This window comes from Leptopilina boulardi, unplaced genomic scaffold (assembly GCF_019393585.1).
Source record: "Leptopilina boulardi isolate dan_hultmark-lab unplaced genomic scaffold, ZJU_Lbou_2.1 LbouV2_327, whole genome shotgun sequence".
NCBI classification, from domain to species: Eukaryota; Metazoa; Arthropoda; class Insecta; order Hymenoptera; family Figitidae; genus Leptopilina; species Leptopilina boulardi.
In genome coordinates, this window is record NW_026137893.1 from 900,830 (window position 1) to 917,417 (window position 16,588).

At 23.1% G+C, this 16,588-nt stretch overlaps 2 protein-coding genes across 2 annotated transcripts; one reads left to right on the top strand and one right to left on the bottom strand.

Annotated features, from left to right (window-relative positions):
- Positions 1-264: 264 nt before the first annotated feature.
- Positions 265-11,962, bottom strand: LOC127284986 (nucleolar protein dao-5-like). Its single transcript, XM_051310736.1, has 8 exons — positions 11,740-11,962; positions 10,861-10,971; positions 8,411-9,351; positions 4,726-5,354; positions 3,071-3,432; positions 2,760-2,909; positions 2,260-2,392; positions 265-1,678 (listed from the first exon to the last, which is right to left on the bottom strand). Exons 1-8 carry the CDS (start codon positions 11,762-11,764, stop codon positions 1,576-1,578), a joined length of 2,454 nt encoding a protein of 817 aa, XP_051166693.1. The 5' UTR covers positions 11,765-11,962; the 3' UTR covers positions 265-1,575.
- Positions 11,963-12,362: 400 nt separating this feature from the next.
- Positions 12,363-16,139, top strand: LOC127285000 (uncharacterized). Its single transcript, XM_051310758.1, has 3 exons — positions 12,363-12,529; positions 13,015-13,179; positions 15,953-16,139. Exons 2-3 carry the CDS (start codon positions 13,020-13,022, stop codon positions 16,018-16,020), a joined length of 228 nt encoding a protein of 75 aa, XP_051166715.1. The 5' UTR covers positions 12,363-12,529; positions 13,015-13,019; the 3' UTR covers positions 16,021-16,139.
- Positions 16,140-16,588: the final 449 nt, after the last annotated feature.

Here is a 16,588-nt window from a genome sequence, read left to right on the forward strand (position 1 = left end):
TGAATGTTAAGTTGAATTCTGCATAAACAAAATCCTGTAATCATATGAAGTTAGTCGTTTTTCAATAGATTCAACGTTTGACATTTTTAATTTGTCAATATAACCTTTGCTTTCAACTACAACAGTCGGCCATATTGGATTATCCATTTTGAATTTCTGAGGCTATAATCGGTATCAGCGACTTTTTTTAAAAAAGAAAGGTGACAAATTATCAAAATAGATGGAAAAAAAGTGACAAAATCAAAATAAGCTAAAAAGGAGTAATTAATTTTTTTCATTCTGTTCTTTATTTCCTTATGCCTACTACATTACCATTCAAACAATTCAACAATCATTTAATCAATGGTAAAAAAAATGTTTAAGTAGTATTAAAAATAGAATAAAGCTCTGTTTCAAGGGAAAGAACGTTAAAAATAAAAAGAAACCTATATTAATGTAGAGAAAAGAAATCTGAATTCTAGAAAAGAAACATCCAATAAAAAAGTAAAGAGCTAATTAATGAATATACTTTAAAATCATAAAAATGACAAAACAATTTTAGAAACTAATAAAATTTCTTTAAAAAAAAGTAAACAATTTGCAAATTAAATGAAATATTTATAAAAATAAAAGAAAATTTAAACGAAAAACTAAAAAAAAAGAATATAATTAAATCGACAAATATTAATCTAAAAGGAAATAAAGAGAAACAATATTAACAGTTTATAGTTGAAAGGCGGAATTCCAAATAATATTTGGATTAAAATTAAAAATAAAGATAATATTATAAAAAAGATGGGTTTACCAAAAGGTGTACCATTTTAAGAAATATGGTACTTTTTAATAGATTCGCTGAATGTCAAATAGCAACAAAAAATGATTGACAATTGTTTTCACTTCAACGATATGTCTCGTAATAAATTATTTACAGAGTTTTAAGTAGTCTTCCAGTTGTTTTTTTTTTCTTTTTTCTAAAGTAAATTTTTTCCAAATTTATTCAATTCAAACTTTAAAAAAAAACATGAAAAACGCATCAACGTACCACATGCTTAATTAAAAAAAAAAGCTTTGACTATTATGAAATAAATTAATTTTTCTTTAATTCGTTAGCCAACACGTCACTTGCGTTATATTTCATTTTAATAAAAATAATAATCATTTAAATGTACTAGTTTTTTTTACTAGACTAATTCATTTTTTTTTTAAAAAAGTAAATTCCCTTATTATTAAAATCTATACGATGAAATATTTTACAAACAAGACTTTTCTATTTGTATTTGCAAAATATTTTTTTGTCTCTTGTCTTGCGATAATATTTCTTCAAAACAAAGAGAATATTTTTTCTTTTCTTTTTCTTTTTGGAGACAACTGAAAATCTTCTTTTTTTAGTTTCATTTTAAAATGTTTTGAATATTCCTCAATAATATTCTTAACTTACAAATTAACAAGTTCACAAATTTTCTTCTTTGTTTTCCACAGATGAAAAATTAGATATCTTCATTAATATGTGAACGTTGTTTCAAAATTAAGTTTTAAGAATGTAAATTTATTAAGGCTAGGGTAATATTAGTGTCTAATTCACTATCTTTTTTTTTCTCACTTGGACCCAAAGGACTTTCGTGATTTCATTTGTAACTCAAAGCGTCGATTTGTTCGTACACCTTTTAAAATGTCTCGCCTCGCGTTCAACTTCTTTTCACTGAAAAATGAAAATAACAACGATAATCAGACAATTTTTTCTGTAAACCGTATAAAGAAAAATGAAATAAATTTTTTTTATACACCTAATATTAAAAATAAGGTTCTTTTTAAATAAAAATTGAATATGTAAAAAGTTTTGTTTAGTCAGGGTATTCAACAAATTTTTGAAAAAAAAATTCAAGGATTTTCAAGATCTAAAATAATTTTTTTCAAGGTCCACTTTGGACGTGGAAAGTCGAGAATTTTATAAATTTTCAGAATAAAAGAAGAAATTGCGAGAAAATTGAGAATTTCTGACTAGTTTGTAAAAGTAAATAAAATTATAAATTTTATGAATTGCAAAAAAATGAAAATTGAATGGAAAAATCGATTTATTTAAAAACGAAAATTTTTAATAAAAAAATTTAAGATAAAAAGTATTAAAAAAAAGAAATTGAAAAAAATTCAAAAAAATTAGAATTTATTAACAATCAAAAAAAAAATTCAAGGATCTTAAGGTCCGCTGGACATTCTGTTTGTTTTCTAATTCTATAAAAATATTTTTTTTGTTTTTTAATTTTTAATTTTGCTGCTTTTTACCTTGTCATCGAAATTGGTTTTTTGCTAATGGTTTCCACAGCTTCGGTTTTTCGCATTTTAAATCCAAATCGATTGTAAACGCCATTATGCAATCGCAACTCGAGACGTTTTTCATTAGCACCTACTGGCATTGCTGAAAATAGAGCAAAGTTCATTAGAAAAATGAAAATAATTAAAAAATTTACTTTATAAATTAAAATAGATTTTTAACAAAAGATAATGTTCATTTTAAAAAAATCTATGAATTAATCAACAAATTGGTTTATTTCTAACAAAAACTCTTAAATTGATTTTTTAAAAAATATATAAATATAGAATTAAAAATTGACAATAAAATTTAAATTGTAAAAATTGATGATAAATCAAAAAGAATTAAATTTTAAATATTAAAAAATCAGTTTAAAAATATTTAAAAAATCGATAAAAAATTTAATTTTTCACTTTTAATATTTGTCGATGATTTCGTGTAAGAAATGTAAAAATAAATCATAAACAATTACATTTTGTGGCACTTAATATTGGATTAACCATAGCGACATGTCGATCGGCAACTCGTTTTTTTGCATCGACAACTGATTCCATTTTTGCAAAAGTCTTTTTATGAATTTCAGCGAAATTGGGAATTTTTTTCGGCACTGGTGTTTTTGTTTCTAAAAATACAAGAAAATAATCAAATGAAATTAATAAAATTAAATAATAATTATGAAAATTATACAAACAAACAAAAATTAAATTAAATTAAAAATAAAATAATAAATAAATTAACAAAATAATTTCAACTGTTTTTTGTGTTTCTTAAAAAAAAAATTACCAGTTTTTTTCTCGGATGCAAAAGACATTCTCGGTCGACTGAGACGATTAACAGAAGCCAATTGTGCTTTATGATCTGATTTTACATTCGAACTGTGAGTGGAATTTAATGTTTTTTTATTAGCTGGCGTTCGTGGTGTTCCTTCAACAACTGAAACGGAACTTGATCTTCGTCTTTGATTTGCGCTCATTGATTTTGTCACTCTTTGAGGAGATTTTGATTTACTTCTTACTTCTGAAGTTCTTCTCAATGATGCCCTATGACCTGGTGTTCCTGTTCTTAATTTCACTGTATTTGTTGTTGTTGTTGTTTTTGTAACATTACTTTCAGCAAAACGCACTTTTTTACTTTCCACTTCATTTCTGTTAAGCAAATATTAACAAAATTATCACAAACTGATAATAAATTTTTTTAATTTTTGATGAAAACTATTTTTAACGTTTGAACTTTAAATAGTAAAAACTCAAAAAAAATCGTAATTAACATTTTTGATATTTGTACAATTCAGTAGATGAAATTTCTAAAAAAAATTCTTAATGTTCTATTTTTAAAAATTTTTTACATCTGATTTCAAGCAAATTATTCGAATTAAAAATTTTTGAATAATTTTTAGTTTTAATAGACAAAAAAAATTTCGGACCCTAATTAAGTTTCAAAAAATTTTTGATTTAAATTTTTTAAAATAAATGAATTATAGAAGATTTTAAATTGAAAATTTATTTTGAAAATTTAAATAATTGAATTGATTTATTTTAGACGACTTATAATTGAAAGTTTTAGAAATAATTTAATTTCAGAAAGTTTTATATTGAGAACTTTAGAAGTAATTGAATTTTGAAACATTTCAAATTGAAATTTTTGGAAATTTTAATTACGATTTTTTTAATGTCTGTGAATAATTAAATTTTACAGAATTTTTAATTAAAAAATGTTTTAAATAATTGATTTTTTGAAGAACTTGATGGAAACTATTATTACCTACCTACTTAATTATTAAATTATTAAGTTTAGATTTTTGGAAATAATTGAATTTCATATGATTTTTTAATTAAAATTTTGGGTGATTTAATTTTATTTGTTGTAATTATTTTTTCAGAAATTTTTGGAAAAATTTAAACTTAATAAAATTTAGATATATAACATCAAAAATTATTATTGGTAAAAAGTCGCGTAAAAATAATTATCATCATATAATATATATATTTAATATGTAAAATTCTTTTTTCCCGACAGATAGGTAATAATTAAAATCCAAAACTACATATTTTTAACGTTTAAACTTTGAATAGATAAAACTGAAAAAAAATTGTAAAAACAAAAATTGTTTCACTTTTAATTTTTTTACATAATAAATTAAAAGTTAAATTAATTTAACTTAGATTTTTTTTAAATCCTCATTGAATGGATTTACTGTCATTAAGTAAAAAATTCTTTACTTTTAATAACGACGCTACCTAGTCAATATTTTTTACTTTTTTTTTTAATTTTTTTTTTTAATACTATTTATGTTGTATTTTTGTAATATATAGTTTTCTAAATTTAGTACCTTGGTACGAAAGGGCTCATTTTTTTCTTGTTGTATGTCCGTGTATATACGTAAATAAATAAATAAATTTAATTTAAAATGATTAAAAGAAAATGAAACAATTTCTCACCCTTTTGCATTGGCTGAAGATGATCTCTTCACTGCTTTTTTGGCTCTCAATCCTGGAGTTTTAGGCTCGTCAAGTTCATAAGTTCCATTTTTATTCTTTTCTTTTTCTTCCTTTTGCGAAACATCAGAATCAAAAACATCACTCATATTAATAAGTGACGTATCGCTCATATCGGGCTCCGATTCATTTTCAATTCCAGAACGATTACGATTGCTCTTGTATTTTGGGGTCGATGATTTTTTTCTCAATACAGAAATTGACTCATCGAAACATCCCGTTAAATTTAAAGAACGACGCAATGTTACTTTCGGCGACAAATGAAGTCTACTATCTTTAGAAGATCTTCGTGTTGAAGGCGATTCGAAAATGATTTTTTTAACCGAATTATTAAGATTTTTTGGCGAAACAGTCGATGTTGTATTGACAATAGAATTTGAACGTCTGGGACTTAATTTCACGGGCGATTTTTGCGATTTTGGTGATGAACCCTCACTTCTTCGGGTGGAGGAATTCACTTTTTCCAAAATTACAACCGGAACCTTTGACTTGGATGAAGAGTAAGCTTTAATTGGAGATTTCCTTATTTTTGAAACTGGCAATGAAAGTTTTGCTAGCCTTGGTGATTTTTTCTAAAGAAAAATTTTTTTTTAATAAAATTAAGAAAAAAAAGAATGGACAAAATAGAGAGAGAAACATTCAATGTCAGTTACTATAATATTTGAAATGTAATTTGAATTTCTTAAATATATTAATTTTAATTCAGTGATTTAGTTCAGTGATTCCAAAATATTTAATAAACTCAAAAATTAAAAAAAAAAACAATATCAATATTTTTTTGTAACCTAGTGATAATTGCAATTTAGTAAATTCACTTTCTTCCAGAACTCAAAAAACTGAAATTTAGATTTCAAAAACTGTTTTACTTTTTTAATTTTTGACTTCATATTTGGATTCAATGACAAATTTTACGTGCAAGAAGTTAACAACACCAATAGGTTTTTTTGAAAAAATAATTTTTGTTACACAATTTATGTTAATTTTATGTTGCAAAAATTTTTTTTAAAAAATAATAATTCGGAATTAAATTTTGAGAAAAGACATTTTTAAGCTGAAAAATGCCACTTCTATGTAATTAAAAATAAACGATTGTGTAAGACCCAAACAAAATGAAATTCTTACAACAATTTTCAAAATCCTTAGTAATAAATTATTCAAAATAATTCAAATTGCAATTTTAAGAAACAATCTTTAACCGAGACAGGGTGTCTAACAAGGATTGAGAAAAAAATTCCCTGACTCCTCCCTCACATTTTTTGATTTTTCCCTGACTTTTTAATAACCTTATTTCTGTTTTCTTTGGACAAAAATATGGTTATTGACATATTTAACAATAAATTAATTTCTAATGGTAGTAACATATGGTAATAAAAACCATTCAAGTTTTTTTAGATTAAAAAATTTTTAAATTTACAAAAAATTTTAATTTTTGTAGAAATTTACAGAAATTTCCCTGACTTTGAATGAAATTTTCTGAAATACCCTGACTTTTCCCTAACCAACAAAATTCCCTGACTTTCCCTGACCGTTAGACATCCTGCGAGAAATATTCAAAAATGATTATTTTTTAAAAATAAATTTTCTACATTTACAAAAAATTAAAATTTTTTAAAAATAATTATAAAAATTCAAAAATAGGTTTTTTTACTCAAGAATAATCAAAATAAATTTTGTGCTGAAACCTGCAAAAGTTCAACACAAAAAAAAACAATTAACATTCACAAAAAAATAAAACAATTTTCAAAATAATTTAATCTTAAAATTCCAAAAAAAAAACCTTTTTAGTTACTCATAAATATTTAAAAATAAATTTTATGTTAAATTTTTCTAATCCAGTACAAAAAGAATTAAAAAAGCATTTACGAAAATTTAAAAATTTCTTGAAAAAAATTCAATTTTAAAATTCAAAAAAACATTTTTTTATTCGGAAATATTCCAAACTTATTATTCTTCAAAAACAAATTTTGTGTTCGTTCGATTAGCACAATTCATTACAAAATTTCTTTTTTTTAAATAATAATTTTTTTATAGGGTCAGTAAATGGGGACAAGAGGTGTTTGCATGAAAACTTGAAAATCAAAGTCAAACTGTTTCAGTATTTTGTCTCGCATTTCAAAGAAAACAGACTTAAAAATCATACAAATTTTTTTTCTTAAGGGTATGTGGAAACCTCCCACGTGACCTAGTATGGGAAAATGTGTTTTGATAGTATACTGCCCTACAACGGAAAAAGATACATAAGTGACATTTTGGTCAAAAATGAGTTTTTGGTATCAATGGATTCGTAATAAAAAGCTGCATCTGACTATCGTAATTAAAATTCAAAATTTTAATTATTTATAATAAAAAATTAAGATTGAAAATATTGCAATTCGCGAAAAATGAGAAAATACAACAGAAAAAGACACATGAGGTACTTTGCGTTGCCTAAATTCTGTAGGAGGCATGAAATACGTCACAAAATACAATGGAAGAATATACGCGAGGTAGCTTATGATCTTTTTCCGTTGCAAAAGCGGCCGAGCTCGGCTTCGTTTACAGAACGATATTCGCAAGCGCGCTTGTGTATTTCTTAGCTTGTAAAATAATCGAGCGGAGCAAAGATGTCCAGTGGAGACTATACACAAGTGCCATACTCTAATCCCATACTCTCTTGTCCCTTATGTATATTCTTCGCTGGACATCTTTGATCCGCTCGATGACTTTACAACGAAAAACACCACAAGCGACTTTGTGTTCTTTTTACGTTGCATTTGCACTAAAAAAACTACGCAAGTGCATTTTTTAAAAGGGATTGTTTAAATAATTAATTTTTTTTACAAAAATAGAAAGATCACATCCGATTTACCCCATTAGGGATATTTTTATTCATAAAAAATGAATTCTAAATAAAGTTTTTGATGCAAATGGTTTTTCTCAAATATCTCCGTTCGACCTATTTGTGGCTTATGTATCTTTTTCCGTTGTAGGGCAGTATACATTTCACTCTAAAATGAAAAAAGATTTTTCTCTAAAATTTTGAGGGATAATAGATTTGGGTTCAAGGAATCTCGCTGTTCTCCGAAAAATACATAATTTTGTGTTAAATTATTAAAAAATGAAGTTTAAAAAGTGGCATTTTTAAACGAAAATGAAAACAAAGATGGCGGCGCATACACAGACGTTGCTTGAGTGTGTCAGTGCTCCAGTAAACAGCGCCAATTCGAGCGAGTGGCCGCTGAATGAAGTATGATATAATACATTATTTTACTATTTATTGCTTTGTCCACATACCCTTAATCCTTATGACTCCCATAACAGAAATTCACTTGAATTTTTGATTTTTGTCAAATTTTTTTCAAATTTTTTCATCCCTTAATACTTTAAAGGAAATTTTTTTCTTAAACCTTTCTTAGAAACTATCCTGTCTCCATTTACCCCTACTGACCCTAAAAATAGTTTTCTGTTTCTCAAAAGCTACGAATCATTTGTTTCAAAATTCGAGAAATTAAAGAAAATTCCATGACTTTCCATAACTTTTCCCTGACCTGGAGTGTTTCCCTGACTTATTAAACACTCTGAATTTTTCAACGAAAAAAAAAGAAACTGACAAAATTTATTATATATTTCATAAAAGAAAAAAAATTACCTTGGAAACTGAAGAAATTGTTTTATTTTGAGGTGAAGTAACTTTTTCTTCACGCGGTGAAACTAAACTCCTTCTTGTAATTATTTTAGGCGATTTTTTGCCAATAGGTGAATTTTTTTTCGGTGAAGGCGTTTGCTTTTTTAATGGTGAAAGTGATTTTTTCGGCGATGCCATTGTTCTTGGTGATGATAATTTTTTAGGCGACGATATTAATTTTGTAGGTGATTTCTTTTTGGGTGAAGGTGATTTTTTTGCCATTGAACTTAAACGCGGTGAAATAATTACTTTTTTTGCACTCATAGGAGCTAGACTTCTTCTTGTATTTCGTCTAGTTGATTTTTTGGCAATTGGCGATTGTTTTTTTGGCGATGGCGTCGTCTTTTTGGGGGTGGATAATTTTTTTTTTGCCACCGACGACGTTGATGTTATTGTTGGTGATGGAGTTTTTGGTTTTGATCGTGAACTCGGTGATTTTGATGCAACACGTCGTTTTGCGTTTAATTTTAAATCGTCAGACGACGACGATGATGATGGTGAATTTTTAATGACAAGTTTTCTTGGAGTTTTTAATAGTTTCATGGGAGTATCGGCTGAATGTGTTTTTGGTGATCCAAGATTATCAGGCGATCGTCGTGGTGTTTTCTTTGATCTGTGTGGCGACAATGTCACAGCGATTGGACTACTTTTTGGAGTAGTATTCATACGGGTTCTTAAATTTACAATTCGCGATGAATTTTTTGGACTTTCATCGTCGGTTAGAAGGGAATTATTTTTTCGTTTTGTCGTATTTCTCAAACTCACATTATTAATTGTTGAAAATGACTCGTCTTCCGTTATTAGAGAATCATCGGATTTTATCGGCTTTTTGCGAGTCGATTTTTTCGAAACACTCTTCGGGCGATTCTCCTCTGTATCACTCGTCGATTTTGTTTTTGCCGCTCCTTAAAAAAAAAATTGTTTTATATATTTTTTATTTGTGGAGTTTTTTTTGAATATTTTATTTTTTTATTCAAAATAAATTGGCTGACCACGAATTAACTTTAAGACACATAGGACGATGTTTTCGTCGATTTACATTTCAAAAAAAAAGTAGATTTTTCATTTGAAATAAATTTAATTAGTTAATAAATAATTTATTACAAATGACTAATTGTTATTGGATCTTCAGTTAATTCGATTAATTCCTTAAGAAGAATAAGATTAAGATTGATTAAGATCAAGATCAAAAACAAATTCTGAAAATTCCATTTTTAATAATTTTTTGAATTCTTATTGTATTCGAATTCAAAATTAAAAAAAAAATTCTAACCATAATTAAGTTTTTTAACTGAAATAAATTTTTGCAAATTTAAATTGCTGTAGTTTTTTTTTTTTAATTTTTGGCAACAATTGAAACTGTGAAAGTTTACATTTGAAACTTTTTGCAAAAATTAAATTTTATGTTAGATATTAATATTAATAATTAAATTTAAAAAAATGAAAACAAATAATTGAATTTTGGAAGAAATGCTGTTTAAATTTTTAGAAATAATTGAATTTCAAAAGATTTTAAATTTTTGAAAATTTTAATTTTTCAAGATTTTTTAAAATTTTGGACAATAATTTAATTTTACAGAATTTTTATTAAAAATATTTTAAATAATTCAATTTTCGAAGAATTTGATGAAAATTATTGCTTAACAATAATTTCACAATTAATTTAATAGAACATTTTTTAAAATAATTGAATTTTGGAAGAGTTGATTGAAATTTTTAGAAATAATTAAATTTCAGAAAGTTTTATATTGAGAATTTTAAAAACAATTAAATTTAAAAAGGTTATTAATTAAAATTTTTAGAATTAATTGTAATTCAGAAGATTTCAAATTAAAAATTTTGAAAATTTTAATTATTGAAGATTTTTTTATTTTCTGTGATTTATTGAATTTTTAATTAAAAAATATTTTTAATAATTGATTTTTTGAAGAAATTGATGAAAATTATTAATAATTATTAAACTATTATTAACTTTAGATTTTTGGAAATAATTGAATTCAAATTTTCGGTTTATTTGCTGATATTGTTTTTCTTTTTTTTACAAAATTCAAACAATTATTGAATTTTAAAAATATTTAATAAATTGCAAAATAGTTTAAAATAGTTGAATTTTTGAACAATTTTATTTAAATTATTATTGAAAATAATTAATTTAGTGAAGAATTTTAATTAAAAATTTGTTAATTAAATTTTGAAAGAACTGCATTGTATACTAAAAAAATATAAAATGAAGTTTGAAATGTTTTCTTTTTTTTTTTTTTTTGTAAATATTTTAATATCTTTTTATTTAAATTTATCATTTTTTTGTCAATATTTTGAAATATTCTTTAAAAAAAATTGTAAATTATTTCATAAAATAAATAAATGAAAATATTAAAGTCGAAAAATAGATTTGAAATTTGAAAATAACATACGAGTGGTTCGTCGTCTTTTTGGTGGCGAATGAGACGTTTCTTTAGGAGAAGTAATTTTTTTCTTCTCCCTTTTTGTCGTATCTGGAGTAGCATTATCTTGTTTAATGGTACCTGAAAAAAATAGATTACAAACGCCTTAAAATTTAAAAAAAAATTTAATTTTTCACTTTTTCAAACAAAATTTTTTATCTACATTTTTTGTCCACAAAACTAAATATATAAGTATAAAAATTGTTTTATAATTTCTTTTTTAGAAAAATAACAAAAACTCATTTTTTAATTATTTATAAAAAAATAACTGAAAAGTTTTATTTGTAAGATAAAGAGGAAAATTTTTAAAAATAAATTTTTTTCCCACAAAGGAAAAATCATTTTAAAAAAACATTGAACTAAAAAAATTAATAGAAATACACAAAAAAAACACGTAAATAGTTTATAAAAGAAAATTTTTCCTAAATTTTCGATTAAAAAAAACATTTTTCATGACTAATCAACTTTTTTTTTAAAAACAAATAATATCAAATGAAAAATAAAAAAAAAACATTTCGAGAAGCAATGGGATTTTTCTCGAAATATATTTAATAAAATCGAATAGAGAGAATAAAAATTTATTTCTCAATTTACATTCATTGAATTAAAAGGAAGAATTTAATTTTCTCAATTAAATACATTTGTGTCATAAAGAAAAAAGGAAATTTAAGGAAAAATTTGTCATACACATAACAATGTTTTTATTGAAGGCGCGAAAGCAGACGCCATATTCTGAGGAACGCGATCCCGCCTAAACAACATTGTTTTGCTCCAAGATTTCAATACATATCTCTCTCTCTCACTATTATATACTGAAAATTAACCGTCGATGGGGTTAGGTTTTCTCACCTCTACGGGTCCTCCTTGGCGACATTCTTGTAGGCGTTCAATTTTCCTCGTTTAATGTTTCACTCTCAATATTTTTGAGGATAATTCTCACACACCAAAATGTCTTACGAAAAATTATTACACACACCACACGTTTAACAAACAACCCAACAAACAACCGCTTCCTTTTAAAAACCGTCGGATCGAGGCGCTGTTCGGCTCTTTTACTTTTCGAAATTCACTCGCCAGAGGCGTTGCAGTTGTTCTTTTAAAAATTTGAACATCGAATCAGGTGCGTAACTATCACTCACATATTTTTAAAAAATTACACCATTGTAATGAAAAAAAAATAATAGTCATAATTACCGTGAAAATAAATTTCCTATAACGAAATTCAAATAAAAAAAATTATATTTTGAATGATAATACAATAATAATTATTGAGAAATGAATATCAAATACTCGGGTTTTTAAATTTAAACATTCATTCCTGAATCAATGACGCACTTCCTGTTTAATGTTTAGCTCTTTTTTTTAAACAATTTTTTTCTTTATGTAATTTGTCAATATTTTTCAATTATTACTTTAAAAATGTATCGAAAATGGCTAAAATTTGTTTGCTTATTAAGTATGATATTTTTATTGAAAACAATTGTTTTCATTTGAAAATTGAACGCAACCCTGTACCGGAAGTTATTACATAAGTTGAGTGTAACGCAACCCTTGGTCTAGTTTGTGGTTATCTCCAAATTTGCTCCAAAAAAAAGGTTTTTTTTCGATCATTTGGAAGAATAATAATAAAGAAAATAAGGTACGATATTGATAATTTAAATTAAGTTCTCTATATTCTAGAGTATATGTTTCAAATAATGATAATTTAAGAGTACTAATCATTAAGTTACGTTTTTAAGGAATAATTATTTTTATTTAAATAAAAATAATTAAATGATAGATTAATGTTTTTTTTAATATCGTTTTCTTTCTTTAAAATGAAAAATTTGTTCAGTACTGAAAATATATAGCAAAAAAATTAGGAACTTTTATAATTTTCCTAACCTCAAAATTTTTTTCTCACTTTTATATAATGTCTGTGATGACATCCATTTTTGACATTTTAATAATTATTGAAAATTGAATTAGAGAAACTTGTATAAATTTGTAATAGTTTTACTTATGTAAAAAAATTGTGTTGAAAATCATTAATTTTTTTTTAATTAAAAAAAAAATTTTAAACTTGATTGATTTTTCTTGAATTTTTTTAATACAAATTTTCGTGTTCTTAATTTTTTTTTTCAGTCATTATGGCAGATAATTCTCGACAGATGAAATATCCTTATACTTTTACTGCAAAAATAATGCAATTCCCGTATAAATATTATTACAAACACTCATGGATGTTTAGATATTGTGCATTTGCAACTGCTATTGTTGCACCAATTGTCTATCAATTCCAAAAGTTGTGTAAGTAAAACCAAAAATTGTTTTTTTTACACTTTTTCCCGATATTTTTTTCAATTATTTCAATTTAATGTTTATAGCAATTGAATTAATTTAATATATTAATTTATTTATTTTTATTAAATGAAATTTATTTTTTTGTATATTAATATTTAATATTATTAAATTATTAACTAATAAATAAATTAATGGGTCAGAATTTCTCGAAACGGATCAACAAAAATATTTAATAATTGATTTTCAATGTTATATTGTTTTTTTTACTTCTACTGTAATCAAAATAAGTTTCTGAAAATATTTTACCAAAAAAAAAAAAAAAAATTGTTAAAATTATAAACTATTGAAATTTTTAGTTGTTTTAAATATAAAAAAAGAATTTTTTCGAGATCCAGTTGACAAATTTAAAAACAAAAAAAAAGAAATAGGTTTTTCTCGTCTTGGTATTTAAAAATAATTTTTGTTTTAAAAAAAAATTATTTAAAATAGTTTTTAAAATTATTAATTTATATACTTAACTAGCAAAATTAAACGCGCGCAAGCACGCCAAATTGAGTATTTAATTGCTTGTTATAAAGAAATTAAAGATTAATATTATCAATAATAATTTAATTTATTAGAATATTATTACATATTAAATGATAATAATGAAAATTATATGTTTACAGGCCTCGAATTATACGACTTTTTTCAAAAATACGACTTTTATCGACTTATTTTAATAAAATGCGACATTTTTTTTACATTTGAAAAAAAATGTAAATAAAATACATTTTTTTAGTATAAAATGTAGATCTTCTTCAGATCTTCTTCAATTCAATTATTTAACAAATTTTCAACTAAAATGATTCTTCACTAAATTAATTATTTTTAATAATTTTAATTAAATACATCACAAATTCAATTATATCAAAATTATTTTTCAATTAAAATTTTTATGAAATTTAACAATTGTTTATAATAAACTAAAATTCAATTATTACCCGAAATTTTAATTTAAAATCAATTAAAATTCAATAGTTATCAAAAATTTTCAATTTAAAATTTAATTATTTACCAAGTTTTCAATTTAAAATGAAATAAAATTCGATTATTTTCTAAAATTTCTATTTAAAATTAATTATTTAAATTTTCAATCAAAAATGAACTTAAATTAAATTATTATCCAAATTTCAATTAAAATTAAATTATTTCCTAAAATTTTCAATTCAAAATGAACTGAAATTCAATTATTTTCCAAATTTATAATTATAAATAAAGTTTCATTATTCTCAAAAATTTGAATTCAAAATTAATTGAATTTTCAATAATTTGAATTTAAAAGCATCTAAAATTTAATTATTTCTAAAATTTTCCATCGAAATTTTTTTTTTTAAATTTAATAATTTCAATTATAACTCTAAGAAAATTCAATTATTTTTAACTATTTTAATAATATTCTTTGAAAATTCAACTATCTGAAACCATTTTTCAATTAAAAATGATTTTCAAATTATTGCATTTTGTCCGCATTTTCTAATAAATTTTTAGTGAAATCATCTAAAATTTTAATTACAAAACACTTAAAGTTTCAATTAATTTCAAAAATCTCAATTTTAAATCTTTGAAAATTCAATTAAATTTAAAAAATGTTTTCCAAAAATTATTTGATAAATTATTTTTAGTTCTGTAAAATTTAATAATTGTTTGAAAATTAACAATATCTTTTGAAATTTAATTATTTTTAAAAATTTCAACTTTAACCCTTCAAAAAGGATTATTATTAAAAAAAAAAAATTTTTTTTTATTTAAAAATCTGTAAAATATTTTTGTTAAAATAAAAAACAAATCCACTTTTTTTTTGAATATAAATCGACTGAAACGACTTTTTGTGTCTTTAAGTTGATTCGAGGACTGTATTTTTATAATTAATATTTAATAGGTATTCGTTGGCCCCTGGTACCTTAAAAATAAATTTTTTTAAATTACTATCTTGTACTATTCAAAAAAAACACGTGAAATCAGAAAAGGCCAACTTCAAGTTAGGACAGAAGGACAGACCAAGCATTTTATTATTATATAATAATTAGAAAAAAGTTGTTTAATAATTATTATTTATCATTTATAAATTAATTAAATTATTATTTAGTAATAATATTTACGTGGAATAAGACGTATGAATTTGAATACATTGCATTAAATAAAGAATATTAATTATTCCAATATTACATAATTAAAAAATAATTTATTAGTTTACTTTTTAGAATTCAGTGCCATTTTTTTCTCAATGGTATTATACTGAGAAATGTATATGGAATATAAAACAATTTTTAAATTTTACATAGAACACGAAGAAAACTGTTTTTTTTTAATTAACAATTTATAAATAAAATAAAGAAATAAATGATTCAAAAAACTGTTTAAAATAAAAAAATTTTTTAAAAAATAATTTTTAAATACTACGTTTCAAAACGAGAAATCCTATTTTTCTTTTTGTCAACTGGATCTTGAGAAATTTTTCTTTTTCAAGACAGATAAAAATTTAATGTTTTTTATAACTTTAACAATTTTATTTTTTTTTTATTAAATAAACAGATTGTCCCGTTTATTTTGAAATAAAGAAAAAAATAAATATTTTCAAAAAGTTATATTTTGATCACAATTGGAGTAAAAAATAACCATTTAACATTGGAAATTAAATTTTTTAATTTTAGGTGATCCTAAAATTAATTTTTGATTTTATTTATTTTTATTTTTTAATATATCTTATTAATTAATTAATGTAAAAATTTATTTACAGCCTATGCTCCAGCTAATGTGAAGAAATGGGAGGAGAGAGATAGAATAATGTTTGAGGGACATCATTAGTTATTTAGGTCTCAAATTGCAGTCAGTTAATATTGTCACATTTAAAAAACATTTTTTTTATTTTTTCTTTTTTTTTTGTTGTAAATTGTAATGTATGAATAAAATATAATACTACAGAATTACTAATTTTTTTTCATTATAATAAGTGAAATTGTTATTTTTAATATTATTAACGATTTTCTTTAAAATCAGGTATTTTATTTATATATATAATATAAAATATGAATTTTTTTTTTAAACAGAGAAGTGATTTTTACCAACTTTTCTTTTAAATTGTGACTTTTTCTACTTTTTTTAAAAATTTTTTAAATAAAATACAACTTTCTTTTATTATACAATGCAGCTCTTCCAAAATTTTTAACTAAAATTCTGTGCTAAATTAATTATTTCCAAAAATCTAAACTTAATAATTTATAAGTGGAGAGACCAGTGAAATTTCAACCTATCTTACAATTTTAACTATTTTTTACAATTTTTTCATTATTCTGAACAATCAATCATAAGGATTTTAAAAAAAAATATTTTAAAGTTGAAAATGGTGAAAAATTATTTTAAAAAAATTTTTTTT